The sequence below is a fragment of the Gossypium hirsutum genome, chromosome D09, assembly GCF_007990345.1.
Source record: "Gossypium hirsutum isolate 1008001.06 chromosome D09, Gossypium_hirsutum_v2.1, whole genome shotgun sequence".
Taxonomy (NCBI): domain Eukaryota; kingdom Viridiplantae; phylum Streptophyta; class Magnoliopsida; order Malvales; family Malvaceae; genus Gossypium; species Gossypium hirsutum.
The window spans coordinates 33,995,979-34,012,166 of record NC_053445.1 but is presented as its reverse complement, the minus strand read 5'-3'; the positions used below and the strand labels follow the sequence as shown (position 1 = coordinate 34,012,166).

Here is a 16,188-nt window from a genome sequence, read left to right as displayed (position 1 = left end):
CCTTCTTTAAATTGGATTGCATAATTTCTTGCGAATTTCATTCCGGTCCTTATGCAACGCAGCATTTTGGGGACAGGATATTTCCTGTTTCAGTCCCCCATGTTATTCGAGCATTGCACATTGGCCCTTACTTTGTCTATTTATGTTTTTTCCCGATTAATTTCGTTTTAATTGCAATTTAATCCCTTTTGTGTTGTTTGTTTCTTTTTAATTAGTTCATTATTATTATTATTATTATTATTATTATTATTATTATTATTATTAGTTTTTTTTACTTAATCTTATTACATAGATCCTTTTATTATACGATATTATTTTATGTTTTTATTACTTATTTTCACAAATATTTTGTTATATACATTTTATATTATCTTAGTATAACTTATATATATATATTTTAAAAAAATTTCATATATGTATATACACATTTAGCTTGAAATTTTTCATAATAATATCTCATGTTTTTCCATATATATTTATATATAATATTGAATTATTTTTAGTACATATGTATATAAATGATATGCTATTAATTTAAAATTGTAAATTTTACTTATTTTTTTATGCACAAATATTATATTCCTTTTAAATTTGCTATTCTATTTTACTTATTTTAATGTTTACATATTATGACTATACGTATACTATTATCTACGTTAAGATTTTTGCTTATATAAATTAAAATGTACATATTAATTCTAAGATTTTTTTTTACAATTCTTTTGTAAAGATTCATTTAAACATTTTCTTTGTTTTTAGCATTATTATCAAATTGTTTTTTCTTCATATTATTTTTATTTTATTTATTTATTTTATTTGTAATCAAAGTATCTTTAGGAATGTAACTATTAATTTATTAGATATCTAATTGTTAATATTGATGTATTATATGCTTGATTGTTCCTCAATGTAAATTTAGTCTGCCATTTACCATTTGTTTTGTACATTGCTATTCAATTATGTTGTTTGTAAGAATTGTATTTTATTAAAGCGTTACAATCATTGTATTTCATAGTTCCCAAAAACGGCTTGATGTGCATAAGTTCTCGATGGAATTGTGTCATAACTTACTGGGTTTCAATTCTTCTCGATGAATTTGGATGATCAAGTATTCATTTCGGTAAAACCATACAATTTTAAAAAAATAAAGCTTTTAAGATTTCAAAATGTTGGATCCTAACTTACTGGATGTGACATTCTGTTATCCCGGGTTTAAAATAAAGGCAATATTTGATATTTAGGAATTTTGTGAAATTGAACCCTAACTTACTGGGTTTTGATTTTCTCATTTGACCCAAATAATCAGATATCCTTATGCATGAGTTTTAAAAGTCAAGAGAATAACTTAATTTCGCGGATTTAAAATGTTACACTCTAACTTACTGAGTGTGACAATCTATTTCCTTGAAATAAATGAGTTTCATCCTCCGATTCGTTTTATTCAAATTTTCTTTTCAAAAGATTGTATTCTAAAATCTTTTCAAATTCTCGACACTAAGACATTAAACAATCGATTCGGTACCAATTTTGGGCGTTACGAGGGTGCTAACCCTTCCTCGTGCGTAACCGACTCCCGAACCTATTTTCTCAAATCTCGTAAACCAAAATCGTTTTAAGGTGAGCCGATCACACCCCAATAAAAGATCGGTGGCGACTCCCATTTTCATTTTTGAAGTCGATCCCCATTTTGTTTCAAATTTAAAAATGATTTTGACACCAAAAATTTACTAGATTGAAATTTTATGATGTTCAAAAATATATAGATCCCATGTCACATTCAGTAAAATTTATGATACATTTATTGGGTATACTCAACGTGTCCAAGCCTACCCCACCGATGTGCTAGAAATGATACTTTGGGATGGATGTAAAGCAAAATAAATTGCTTCCGCTATGATAAAATTTGAATTTAAGTGTTCAAAAATTTAAAATCTTAATCTTACCAACATACCATGGTTTTTATATAATTCTAAATTAGATATGCTCATGAGTTGAGTTACCCGTCTACGATCAACAATCTATCGGAATTATAGAAGAGTTTGGACAAAAAAATTGATGACCAAAAAATGAGTTTTGACAAAAAAATTAGGCCTATTTAAAATATTAGCTAGAATTGGGCTTCAACTTTCAAAGTCTAATTAACCCGTTTTATAATTTTGTAATATTTTTATCTTATTTTTATATATTATGCAACTTATATAACTTAAAATTAAATATATAATAATACAATACTATGTAAACATTAAAAATTATGTTAAATTGTCTAAATTTAGAATTTTAATAAAAGAAAAACTATCTAAAATATCAAATATTAAATTAAAAATAATATAGATGGACTTAAAGCCAGTTTAGGTTAATCATTTACAAATATGAATAATCTTGAACAAAATTTTAAACTTATATTTTTAATAGTGCCAAAAAACATAATGTGTACTACATATTTAATCCCGACTTGACTGATAAATACCTCTACCTAATACATTCTAATACGGGCTAATTTGCTTTTTTATTTATTCCTTTCTTTACATGTATAAAGTTTCTCATGTTAAAATTTTAATTCCATTACAATCTTTTGTATACATAGGAAAATATTAATAAATATCTTGTGTTAAGTTCACTAAACATTAATTTTATTTTTTTACCAAATTATTTACAAATTGAGGAAAGGGAATTAACCCTTTATTGAAAAAATAATAAGGATGAAAAATGAAAAGGTTGTTTTATTCAAAACCCCAATTATGAAATCTCCTCTCTCCTACTTCATACCTCGGAATGCATTGTTCTTATAGAGAGAGAGGCACTTTCACATCTTCTTAACTCGAAATGGTTGGGGAGAGGAAATGTTACTTCTTTTAGGGTATTCCTGGGAACAAATTCAATGGATACGAGGTGAGGCCTGTAGCTTAGAGGAGTAGAGCACATGGCTACGAACCATGGTGTTGGGATTTGAATCCCTCCTCTCCCACAACCGGCCCAAAAGGGAAGGACCTTTTTCTCTGAGAGTAGGAAAATCTTGAACGAGATAGCAAACCCAAAATTATGAAACTTGGGCGTGAATCTTTTACCGAAATGGAGTAACCTTTTATTTATTATCTATAGTATATTTTCGAAATGGAGTAGCTATGAAACAAAATAAGCATATTTTATTACCAAACAAGGCTTTTCAAATTCTCAACCCTTGCTTCCTTATGTTGTTGGTAATGATTAATAAAAATTAATTTATTATTAATAAACATTTAATTTTATCTATCTATTTTTATACAATATTATTTAATTTATTTTAAATATTTAATACATATTTGAATTAGCATAAAATAAAATATTAAAGTAAATTTATCTCAAATTAATATATATATATATTTAAATTTAAAATATTCAATATAAATTTCAATTAAAATGAAATTCGATAGTATGTAAAATAAATTTAAAATTAAATGGTCAATGTGAATTTTAACTTAAACTAAATATTAATTAATAATAAACTAAAATTTGTTAATAATAAATTTTAACTTTAAAGGGAGAGAAACTACAAATGTTATATTATCTTCGTCATGCAAAATTGATTCAATCGAGCTATAAAAGTAAAACTTTGTGTCGTAAAAAATTATCATCTACCATTATTATTTATCTATAATTAAATTAACTTAATTAATAAAAATATAAAGAAATTAGCTTGTTTTTGAAGTGCTTTACATTATTTTTAATTAATTTAAATTAATCAAGACATAAATAATAAATATTATTTTAACTTTAATCTATATAACTAGTTATTTTTCTTTTTCTTTTAAAAGAAGTGGTTAAATTTTAGTTTAAGGCAATGTATTATGCTTATATTTTATATTTAATTATTACATTTTAATTTGTAATGTAATGTAATTTAGACTTTTATAATATTATTAATTAGTCCAAATAATTAAACCATTAATTTTTTGATTAAAATGTTACGTGATATTTAATTTGAATGCCCTAAGGATCTTACTTCGTTTAAGGCAATGTATTATGCTTTTCATTTCTTTTGGATTTGTCTTGCTTCGTTTTTCGCCAAACTTCAATTTTAGCTCATACTATGTTGGAACTTAATATTTAATCTATATACTTTAATTAATTTTTAAAATAATTTGATCATTCTACTTTTATAATGTCATTAGTTAGTCTCGATTCTTAATATTGTTGACTATTTTAATCAAAATGCAGATGCCGTTTTTTTTAGGAACTCTATTCTAGCAAAAAATTTATTTTATCATGACGAGTTCGAATGAATGTTTTTAATAAAAACCCACATAAACATTTCAATATTTTTTTTTATTGTTACATGGCTCCAAGTAGAGGTGCTCATGGCCGCCCGGCCCGACGGCCCGCCCGAAATATGGGAGGGTTTGGGTAAAAATATACGCCCGAAATATGGGCTTGGGCAAAAAAACGAGGCCCGTTTAGAAAACGGGCCGGGCCTCGGGCACCACTTTTTTGGCCCAGGCCCGGCCCGGCCCGATTTAATAAATATATTTATTTTTTTAATTTTAAAATATTTTTTACATACTTTTTTAATTTTTTTAAATTTTAAAATATTTTTAAAATACTTTTTTTAATTTTTTTTAATTTTAAAAATATTTTTTTAATTTTAAAATATTTTAAAAATATTTTTAAAATACTTTTTTTAATTTTTTAAAATTTTTAAAATAAAAATGGGCCGGGCCGGGTCGGGCCCGGGCTTATGATTTTTTTCCCGGGTCGGGCCTGGGCAAAATCTTAGGCCCATATTTCGGGCCGGGCCGGGCCAGGGCATAGGACCCCGGCCGGAAATTTTTATGGGCCCAGCCCGAACCCGGCCCGGCCCGGCCCGGCACATGAGCACCTCTAGCTCCAAGTGACATCAATAAATTTAATAAAAGAATATTAACTGTGGTAACAAGACCTAAAATTATAAATTTAAAAAGAAGAAGAGCTAAATTTTTTTAAAATAAAAATAGAAATTAAATTTTAAATATACGAAATATATAAAAATTTAGAGTATATTTTAACTTTCAAATTTTTACTCTATTATTCAACACAAACAAATAATAAAATCATGCTAATTAATATAATTAATCATTATTGGACAGTCTTTAGGTCACTCATCTAAAGAAATTATATTATACAATAAATACCTTATTAATTGAATATGTATGTCCAAAAAGAGAACTAAGTTTCGAAGCTTTCCACTCTAACCAAGTTTTGATGAATCCACATGTGTGATTATTGTTTATCTTTAAATTAAATTAAATAGAAATAAATTAAGAAATTAAATTTAAAAAAAACATTTTTGTAAATACACCATATTTTTAAGAATTATACAATTTTTAATCAATTTAAATTAATCCAGAGATAAAGGCATGAAAATATCTTATATGATTTTCATTCAGTTTTTTTTTTACAAAAATGATGTAAGAAATCATTTGTATTTTTAAATCTTAAATATTATTTTATTAAAAACCTTTTTCAAAATCAAATATAGGTGATCTTTGGAGCAATCTTAATTTACCCAAAATCGAATCTCCAATAAGCTTGAATTAATTCTCAAATAAGTATTTTTCCACACCTAATATCTTGATGATATTCGAAGCAGACTGCACCCAAAATAAAATTTAGGCAATTTTAATCAAATTGTTGATTGGACTTGCAAAAAAAAAAAGAAAAAAAAAAGGAAAAATTGTTCTTTTTATCTCTTTAAAAATTATAAAATTTCAATTAACACCGTTACTATACCCGTGAAGTTTTAATTTTTTATGCTTAGGTAAATGAAAATACATCGATTTACCGTAGCTCCGCCCTTTATGATGTCACCACCGTCTCTGCTCTGTTATCTTTCACCCGAACAAGAATATTCTGTCATGGTTTCTGCCCTGAAAAACATCACCACTGATTCAATACCGTCCTTTTCCTCCACTATTGATGTCACTATTGACTTTAGTTGGAAAATAAATAAATGAAAAACATGAATAATTATGGTGCATTTGAAAAACTGGTGCAAGTTAGAAAATAAATAAATGGGAAAATATGGGTAATTAAGAAATTTACTTCAGTGTCAAGATCGAAGGAGGAAATGAATGAGATTGTGGGGGAAGACGGCGGTGGAAGTATATCGGAGGTTGGATTTAGCACTTTTTATGTTATTTAATATGGGTATTTTTTATGAAGATTTAAGAGATTAACTTAAAATTTTGTAATTTTTAAAGGGTCAAAAATAATAAAATTTCCTTTTTTTTTAGGTAGTTTGAGTGACCATTGTGGCCAAATTTTTTAATGGCAGTGACTAAATTGACAAAAATAATTTAAAGTGACTAAAAGAGGAACAATACTATTTTAGGATGACCTCTAGTGCATTTTACCCAAAAATTTATCATAACTTTCAAGTTTAAACAAAATTTATTTTATTTGTATTATATTTTAGGATAATGTAACATCTAGTCCCTAATAACTTTTCTCAATTTGGGTTTTGTATCTTTTTTTTTCCATATTTGGCATTTTAAAAAAAAAAATTGGTTCTATGATAACTTTGAGATTATCCCACTATCAAAATTAGAAAAATGTTGTGGTCTTCAATAGAGTAGGAAAGAATTTCATCAGAGAAGAAATTGCTGCAATTCAATTCAAGAACTTCCATCTCATTGTCCTCTGTTTTCCTAGTACTGAGCCATCAATGAATCCCATGATCCTCACCTCACATCCCTCATATCTTGTCATTGCTCTAATCATGGCTGCCATTGTTGAGTATCCTTAGTTTATCCCTGCCAAAAAACTGCATGTGAGTATTGTATAGTATAGTTTACTTTCATTTCACTTGCAATGATTTCCCAGTTTGTGTCTTAAGTCTCTTAGCCATGCAAACCATATGGATGGAAGCAGAGGAAGAGAAGGTGGCAGCTTAATTGATCGACATGTTGAAAGTATGAATGCCAAATGTTCGACATGTGTCTTCTTTGAGGGTCTTTGGTCTTTTTCTTCGTCCAAACTTGACCCAGTTTTGAAATTTCAGGTCTTGGAAAGTATCAAGCTTTGTTGGGTCTATCCCATCTCTGTGTCACTTGAATTCTTTTTCATGGCCCAGGGGAGATCTTCTTGTTGTGGCATTGGGCCACTGCTTTTGAGAACAATGCTTGAACCAATCCCACATTGCTACTGTTATAGAGCTTCCTTTCAAACAACTGTAACGCTTCATTGGGAAATTCAACGCAAGTCAAAAGAGTTGAATGTTGGGTATAGGTATGTAATTATTGTTTTATTTAAGTTTTTATATATTTGTAAGTATATGAATATGCATAGGACATGAATTTTAGAATTGGGATAATATAGATGGAAGCTATTGTTCACATAAGCCAAATGCAGTGTGGTATGAATATGGATATAAAGAAATCACTTTCAGATATTATTCCCGTTTTAGAGATCAAAGTTAACTTCATTTGAATCAATATCACCAGTGTTCTTCTCATTTTAAGTTATTTATTAAACGGTTTTGTTATTTTTATTATTTGGATTTGGAAGAAAATATCTTCTCTTATTTGAATCATGACATAGGAAATTGCCTTTAAACCTTTCCTTAATTGAAATAATTGGAACTTAATGACACATTAAGTGATTCTGCTTAAATATTTTCTGTCCATTTGATGATCATTAAATCTTTCAAGCTGAGATATGGAGTTCAGTTCTTACTGAAGGAATTGCTGTGATAGTGCAAACTGTAAACCTTGGCTAAGTTCTGTAATTTTTTTGTCATAAAATTGAAGAATTAGAAAACATATGTTACATATCAGCATAAGTAGAATTTTTACCATGTATAGGTACTCTGCTTTGTTCCGATGATTACACAAATATTATGTTGGGACTTAGGACAGTTATGACAGCTTCAATGCGAAAATGTTAAGTAAAATCTACTCTTTTATGAATAAAGCTTTAGAATCCGGTTTCCAGGTCAGTCCTGAAAATTCAGGTTTAGGAAAGGGTAGAGCTTTGCTGGGTCTATCTCGTGCTGAAGTGTTGCTTTCATTTCTCCATGGCCCAGAACGATGTACTTCTTGTGACCAGAAAATGGCATCGGGCCACTGCATTCATGTACAATGCTTAAACCATTCCACATTGCTTACAATAATATAGAGTCTGTCATACTGCCCCCTTTCCAACAATTGTAACGCTTCAATGGGAAATTCAATGCAAGTCAGAGAAAAAGAGATTAATTCAGAGTTGAACATTCGACATAGGTATGTATTTATATGTGTTATGTGTACATGTATTTATTTAAGTTTTTATATATTTGAAGTATTATATATGAATATGCGTAGGACATGAATGTTAGAGTTTGGATAATATAGATAGAAGCTATTTTCCACATAGTCAAATGCAGTGTTGTATGAATATGGATAGAGAAATCACTTTCAGATATTAGGGCCCTTTAGAGACCAATGTTAACTTCATTTGACTCAATATTATGAATGTTATTCTTATTTTAAGTTATTTGTTAAAGGTTTTATTATTATTATTATTTTGTTTTTGGATTTGGAAGAAAAGATTCTTTTCTTATTTGAATCATATGCATTAATCACAGGACCAAAAGTTTGAATGCAAAGATTTATTAGAGGTTGAATAATCATGACATAGATAGGAAATTGTATTTAAACTTTTCCTTAAGTGAAATAATTGGAATTTAAGGACATATTATGTGATTATGCTTAAACATGTTGTGGCCAGATTTTTACCATATATAGGTACTCTTCTTTATTTCAAAGATAACACAAATGTTATGTTGGGACTTAGGACAGGTATGACAGCTTTAATGCGAAAGCGTTAAGTAAAATCTCCTCCTCTATCAATAAATCTTTAGAAGCCGGTTTCCAGGTCATGCGCCAGTCTACCATAAGCTTTTTTCAGTAAAAAAGGTGCCTAATGCGACTTTATAAAGTATTGAAACAGAACTCTGATTGTTTTAAAGGTTAATGAGATGTTGGCCTTAGACCTCCACCTTTGAACATATCTTACATTCTTAAATTTAGAGTTTCACATAGCTATTTCTGATTTGTTGTCATTATGTGTAATGCTGCCTTGAAATTTTAGTCTATTGTACCTAAAGCCGGAGTCTTTGAATTGCTTTCTCTTGCAAGCATCTGTCATAAGATGGTATTATAAACACCGGTGTCTATAATGGGCAATTGGCTTTGTTTGGCTTAAATGGTAGGACATGTTTGTCAATCTATATTTTTAAGTGATTATTTTGTAATTTTTTTCCAAAAAGTGTACAAATAAAAAAGTCGACATGAACGAGAAAGCGATTCCATCTTACCTAACATTGTCTTCGTGGAATAAAATTAATGGCACTCATTCAACGTGTTTGGCGTTACGTTCTAGATGTTGACAGCTATAGGTATCTTCGGCAAGTGTTGCATATCTAGGCCTCATCGCTTGCATGAAGCTCTGCCTCTTGGTCTATATAGTTGAAACTTGTGCCTGTGAATCACCTCATTCAACAAGTTCTCTCCTGAAAAACTCCTTATATATTACCATTTCTGAATTTTCTTCTCTTGCTTCAAAATCCGAAAATCACTCAAAGGTATAAGTTGTAGAATCATCTTTAGTGATGGACAGAGGCCTTTCGATCATTCCTATGTAGGCAGAGAATTGAGACTTGCTCTGTAAGTAATCAAAAGCCTTCTTGTCAAAGCTGATATATCAAGTTGATTTCTTAGTTTTCTCTGTTCAAATTCTATCTAACCATTTTTTTTTTCTTATGCTGCTTGTTCTAATTTAAGAGTGTAGGATTTCCGGCACTCATTTTCGGACCACCTGTGTGCGTACTCATTATTGTAAATAGAGAAAACACCTACCTGGAATACCTCATTTCATCTATAACTTCAAGTTACCATGGTGCATGTTGTATATGTTTATCTGTATTTCAGGTCCATCTTAGGATTTTTCTACTGAAATGAAGATTTCATAATTATGTTCATGTTGGTAAGAACAAGATTTAGCATTGTGTAGATGCATACGTGTTTCTTATTCCTGATAAGATATATACAAGCTGTCCCTACTGTCTGCATGTGACAACGGACAGAAAACCACCTTATAATCAGCTTAGCGATGCACTTCATGCTTAAATAAAAGGTTCTTGTTCTTATGGAAATATCATTCTTTAGTAAAGTAGGATTTGACTGTTCGTTCTTTTATCCCATTAATCTGGCTGGGTTTCTAAGAGCATCCGCATGCCTTTCTCGGGTCGTAGTTAAGATGCCAATATAGTTTCTGAGCATTTAATGTCTCAGTTTCCAGGTTTCATATTGATATAGCCATAAATATATCATTAACTTGTTTTGATACCCTCACGTTGATTGCCTTCTTTTGGTCTTTGACACTTTAATACTTGAAATGCGGCCCTGCAATGAGTCCCAATTACTGCAATTTCCAATTTTCACCTCGGTTTTTCCGACATCAAAGGCATATGGTTACTGATTAGTGTTTTAGACAATGTTTTCATGCATTAATCACCAATTTTTTCAGTTCATTTTGTCTTTTCCACAGGTTGAACCTGATGGCAGGTTTTGATCCTTCAAGTAAATGATAAAACAAGCCGGATATGGCATCCAAAAAGCCGCAGAGTGGAGTGGATGACAAACATTGTGAAGTTAAACACACATCTAAGACAACCCTCATGGAAACCGATATTCCTTATTTGATTTCAGCCACACCTTGATCCAAACCATTCCACCATCGTTTTACTCACAAATAGAGGCATTATCTAAAACCAATTTCAAAAACCAAGAAAACAAAAACAAACAAGAAAACACAGGTTGTAAAGTTTAAAAACTAAAACTCCAATCCTTAGCCACCAACTACATAGTTCAACGCAGAAGGTTATGAGTTAGCCAAGGAACAATGCATGGTGTTCTGTGCAGAATCAGCCCAAGACTAGGGCCACATTTAAACCAAAGGTGGCGCCAACACTATCTCAAGCACACTCACTGGTCAGATGGGTATCCCGAAACCACCTTTCTCCGGCCACTTGTCAGCCAACCCACCACCCCATTGGCAATCTCTCGTTACTTGACTCTCGTTGTTTCTCTTCTCTCTCTCTATTTGCAGTTTCATGGTCTTTTTCTCTCTCCACAACCGATCCCTCTGCACCACTTGACGCGTTTCTCACGCTTTTTTCACACCTGGACTCACCCTAATGGAAGCATCTTACAGCCCCATGACCTTATTGAGCCACACTTTGTTCTTACTCAAAACAGTAAAGAAGAACACACACAAAGTAGTGCACTCTCATCAACCTTCTTCTCTGATCGTAACCAGCACTGCAATCCCCTAGACTCATCATCATCACATTGCACCTTCGTCCTAATGGAGAATTCTTACATTCCCTTTTTCTCCACCACAGCCACCTCCAGCACCACCCCAATCACCACCACAACAACCATCCATTCCTCCTCAAACATGGATTGGTCTCAGAATTCGGACTTCTCCATGTTTGAACCAATGAACTCTCAGTTTCAACATCCATCACAGCTTTTGTCACCTAACCAGAGCCTGCAATTCCCATACAACCATTCCATAGAGCAGGCTCCTGTGTATCCTTTCTTTACGGGGCAAAAGGGGTTTGAATTTGGGGTACGTAAGGAACAAGAGAGAAGAACCAATGATCCTTATAGAACAAAGCTTGCAAGGATTAACAGAAAGTTGGCACGGCAAAGAAGCCTCCAAAGAAATGCTAATTCAGGGGCTTCAACACAGGTAGATGCAAGGAGACTGATAAACTCTGGTGCTGACACTGATACAAATAAAAACAAGGATAACAAAAAGGATCAATACAGGTTTTGCACACCAGATAACCAGGTGCGTTTTTGAAAAACTTGTTGATCTTTTTGAGTTTTGAATTTCATTATCTTCACTAATGACTGAAATTCTTTATAACTTGGAATAATGCAGAGACTAAGGGTGGTGCTAAAGAAAGAGCTGAAGAACAGTGATGTTGGGTCCCTTGGGAGAATAGTTCTTCCAAAGGTGAGGTTAATTTACTTGATTGATCCATGAGGCCATTCTCAAGGCCCGTTCTTCCACTTTAAAGAATATTGAAAGAAGAGAAATAAGTAAAAAAAGAGAGCCAACCAATAACTATTCCTTCATTTCGTCTCATTGATTACTGCAACATTGTTGTCATCTTTACACTGTTCAATAACTAATATTAATCGTTTCTTGACTTCTCGATTCTCGCACACTAAAAATCATCACAGTAAAAGGAAAATATAACAGTCTTGTCAAGGCAGTAATTATCTTCTAATTTGCAAAACGAATGATCATTATCTTGCATACTGGTTTATTATTAATTTTCACTAATTATGCTCTAATCTTATGTTTTATCTACGGTGTTTATCTTAAAACCAGAGAGACGCAGAGGTAAACCTTCCACCACTATCTGATAAAGAAGGCATCCAAGTTATGATCAAGGATGTATACTCTAACCATATGTGGACCCTCAAATACAAGTAATTCATTCTCAAAATTTGATTCCATTCCGTCTTTTACTCATTTTCGAAAAACGGGTTTAGACAGATTTATTGGATGTCACCTTTTAAAAGGGTTTCGAATTTTATTTCTTAACTCTATTTGTTCATTTGATGTCTCAGGTTCTGGTCCAATAATAAGAGCAGAATGTATGTGCTGGAAAACACTGGTAAACCCTTCATTGTTAATGACTTTTTTGTTCATTTGAAACCCTTTTGTTATATGAATTTTTGCATTTTATTGTGTTTATAATCTCATTTTTCAATTCATCAGGGGATTTTGTAAAGCAAAATGGACTAGGAACTGGAGATTCCCTTACACTTTATGAGGATGAAAGCAAGAACCTTGTGAGTTTTTGTTTTTTCTTATTAATCTTAGTAATTAAGATTTATTGAAAAATTCAATGTGGGATTTGAAAATTAAAAAGAAAGGTGAAAAAAGGTTTTAGCTTTGCTGGAGGACAGTAATGCCCTTGTCTTTTTCCTATATTTCCTTGGCAATATCATGTGCCTACAAAAAACAAGGGTTAGAATGGACAAAATAACATAACTTTAATGGACACGTAACTGATGATGTGTTGGCAGTAGACTTACCTTTTAAGAGGACAGCTAGGATTGGTCACGTGTGCACTGCATCTTTGTGGCCCTTGTAACTGAAGTTAGGAGTTTAATTGAGTGGAGTTTAGCTTTGACTTGAAACCGGGTTTCACTTCCAAAACTTAAGTTCGGCTTAAATTTGAATCATCTTTTCAAGTTAAATTCGAATAATTTAGACCATTTAGTACTTAACATGTTTGATGACATTGTATTTATTTCGATTTTGATTGTGAATGTAACGAATATTATCACCGTAGATATATATAGACAAAAAAGAGTTTGTAATTACGTACACCTGCATTTATTTGTCCTATATGTGCACGTTCCATTTGCCAGAAAATACTCAAATATAGACAAAATCTGTTGAATTTTGATCCCTTTTCCCCATACAATGCTTCTTTTTAGTGTCTGTTCCTTTTTGTCTAACTTATGATAACGTAAGAAGAAAACCATCTAAATATTCTCACTATTTTTGAGAAACAAAGATCACCCAGTTCTTTAAAATACAAAGCTATTGTGTTTTTAATGTCTCGTATTATTTGTTTGTCTTCTAATTGCATTTTTCTTTGCAGTATTTTTCTATAACAAAGGTGGCAACGGTTGCTGTCGAGTCTTCAAGCAACCAACAATACTATCATAACGTAAACAATAATGGCGAAGAAGGCAACGACAACAGCAACAACATTGGCAATATATATTTGCCATTTACATCCCAGTCTAAAGATGATGAAGCAACATCTTTAGAGTTATTTATGGAGCAACAAGAACCTAATGATTTTATCATGACTTTGCCTATGGATTCTACTTATGGTTCACATACGATGTTCCCAGAGGAAACCAGACATTTACCTAACAACGTTGGTCAAACGACATCGTTGTCGAGAAGTGTCGATGATATTTCTATCAACTTTGACGACTGCTATGGGGGTCTTGATATGTTACCTGAGGTAAATCAATACAATTTTTCATTTTGATATGGAAGCATATCAGTGGTAGGATTCATGGGCTCATCACAACAGTTTAGAATCAAAATAATAAATTGGTTCTTGTTTTTTCCTTTATAGATAACATATATGAAAGGTGTATATATATATATTTGAAAATTTTCTCTTTTTATTAGAGTTCAATGTTTATTTTTCTCCTTCAATGTAAATGATTCCCAATTGGGGTGGAAAGAAATTATAGTTAAGAATTTTCTCTTGTTTACTTTCTTTTTGTTACTTTTATTTATACCCATAAATATTGATGTTCATGAACATGAATGTTATTTCATGATTGATGATGATAATGTGGATTTTGAGGTTGATTCAGTAATATCTTAATTTCTCATTAAGAAATTTTGAGATTAGAATTATATGGTTTAAAGTTTAGTTATTAATTTAAAATTTGTCTCAAGAGTTTTGGTGTATTAAAACAAAATATATTAACTTCAAATATATAAAATCTAAGTTGGAATTTAACCAAACAATTAGAATGATATAAAAATAAAAAATTTGATAATTTATTTTGAAATTTAATATTTTTAAAATTTTGTTAACATTATATTATCCTTTAATTAAAATTTAACCTTGTTTAAAATAACTTGAAATGTTTTTAAAAAATAAACTAAAAAAAGTAAAATAATTTTTTTCATAATTTAAAAATTACATTTATTAAATAGTCTAATTATAATCCGTACTTAATTTTCAGTAATATACGACATATTTTATAAGTTAAATTCAATATTTAATTTTTTTTCAATCATTAATTATTCAACACTTAAATTTTCAGTTTATCAAATAAAACCTAATTTAAAATTTCTCCTATAGTTTAGAGACATTTGATAAATTAACCCAAAGTATATATCATCGTTAAACACAACTAATTTGAGTTGTCATTTAATGTCAAGACTGACGAGTTGGCTAATAAAAAGACCTAATATGAAGCATATTTTTGGAACATTTTGAAGTTTAGAGATTAATTTAAAATTTTCTTCCATAGCTTAGGATGCTTAATAAAATTAACCCAAAATATTTAGCTCGGAACAAACCCGAATACAATGATTGGGCTCAAGGCATGCCAAACCAGCCCAGCATATCTTGGGCTTAAAATTATTAGCAAAAACCTTGTAAACATGCCATGCTTGTAGGCCCAATTGACAACTAAATAGGCAGCACTTAGCTGAAATGGGCAAATATGAACTATGCCATGCATGTAAATACAAAAAGCAGGCTCTAAATTTCAGTAAGGGTATCAGGTTTCCAAGGTCTGGCTGATGTTCCTATGGGATCGGGTCGGGTTGGAGCCCATTGGGTATAAATTTGGTTCAGATTAATCCAGGTTGATTTAGTTGGAAGTTTTTTGAGTTTTGATAACTTCAAGTATGTAAGTTGTAGTAAAATAAATTTGAATTATTAACTTTTATAATGGGTGAAATTCAAATTTGATTTTCAGATTATACTAGAATTGATAAATCTATTTATTATGATTTCTGACTTAATGAATATTATATCGGTTAACTTATTATAGTTAATATTGATTAATGAATAAAAATTGAATTAAAAATCAAATTGATTTCCAATTCAATTAATGTAACTCAACACTTAATTATACTTTAGACTTTCAGATATATTAATCAACACAAATTAAGAAAAAAAATTAAGGAACGATTCTATTAAGATCTATTAAATGTCATTTGGGCGAGGTAATTAGTATTGTATGTAACAGCCCAAATTTGGGGTTAGTTGGAATAGAGGTTTCGGGACCACAAATTCGATGAGGAAAAAAATTATTTTTTATTATATTTTTATGGTCTACAATTTCACAGAATGATTTTGTGAAAATATCGTTCAAAAATTTCGACGTTTGGGCACTCAATTTAGACAAAAAGACTAAATTGTAAAAAATGCAAAAGTTGAGTTCTATATGTTAGAGGTGTCCAATTGTTATGAAATTTTAAATTGGAGGTCTTTATATGGTAATTAGACCATTGGTTAAGTTGGTGGACAAAAATGGACATGGTTAGGCATGTTTCCAAAGTTTTTCATTAAAGGCATTTTGGTCATTTAGTTATTAAAATGAATTAAAAACAAAA

The 16,188-nt window shown here is 30.6% G+C and overlaps 1 protein-coding gene across 6 annotated transcripts; it reads left to right on the top strand.

Annotated features, from left to right (window-relative positions):
• The first annotated feature begins 6,537 nt into the window (after positions 1 to 6,537).
• On the top strand, positions 6,538 to 14,337 carry LOC107891780 (B3 domain-containing transcription factor LEC2). Of its 6 annotated transcripts, none has more exons than XM_016816681.2 (9): positions 6,538 to 6,923; positions 7,013 to 7,239; positions 8,036 to 8,231; positions 10,540 to 11,850; positions 11,944 to 12,018; positions 12,400 to 12,500; positions 12,642 to 12,688; positions 12,793 to 12,866; positions 13,688 to 14,337. In XM_016816681.2, exons 4-9 carry the CDS (start codon positions 10,894 to 10,896, stop codon positions 14,087 to 14,089), a joined length of 1,656 nt encoding a protein of 551 aa, XP_016672170.2. In that variant the 5' UTR covers positions 6,538 to 6,923; positions 7,013 to 7,239; positions 8,036 to 8,231; positions 10,540 to 10,893; the 3' UTR covers positions 14,090 to 14,337. The 6 variants fall into 6 exon arrangements, with proteins under 6 accessions (XP_016672170.2, XP_016672169.2, XP_016672172.2 ...); XM_016816680.2 differs by having other exon boundaries at positions 7,945 to 8,231; XM_016816683.2 differs by lacking the exons at positions 6,538 to 6,923; positions 7,013 to 7,239; positions 8,036 to 8,231 and adding an exon at positions 8,260 to 9,656.
• The last annotated feature ends 1,851 nt before the right edge of the window (positions 14,338 to 16,188 follow it).

What these genes read in the sequence shown, in the direction of transcription:
- LOC107891780 (XM_016816681.2), top strand. Translation starts at nt 10,894, where the DNA reads ATGCATGGTGTTCTGTGCAGAATCAGCCCAAGACTAGGGCCACATTTA. An exon ending in GTATGTGCTGGAAAACACTG is followed by an intron (nt 12,689 to 12,792) that starts GTAAACCCTTCA and finishes TCAATTCATCAG; the next exon opens with GGGATTTTGTAAAGCAAAAT. An exon ending in AGGATGAAAGCAAGAACCTT is followed by an intron (nt 12,867 to 13,687) that starts GTGAGTTTTTGT and finishes TTTTCTTTGCAG; the next exon opens with TATTTTTCTATAACAAAGGT.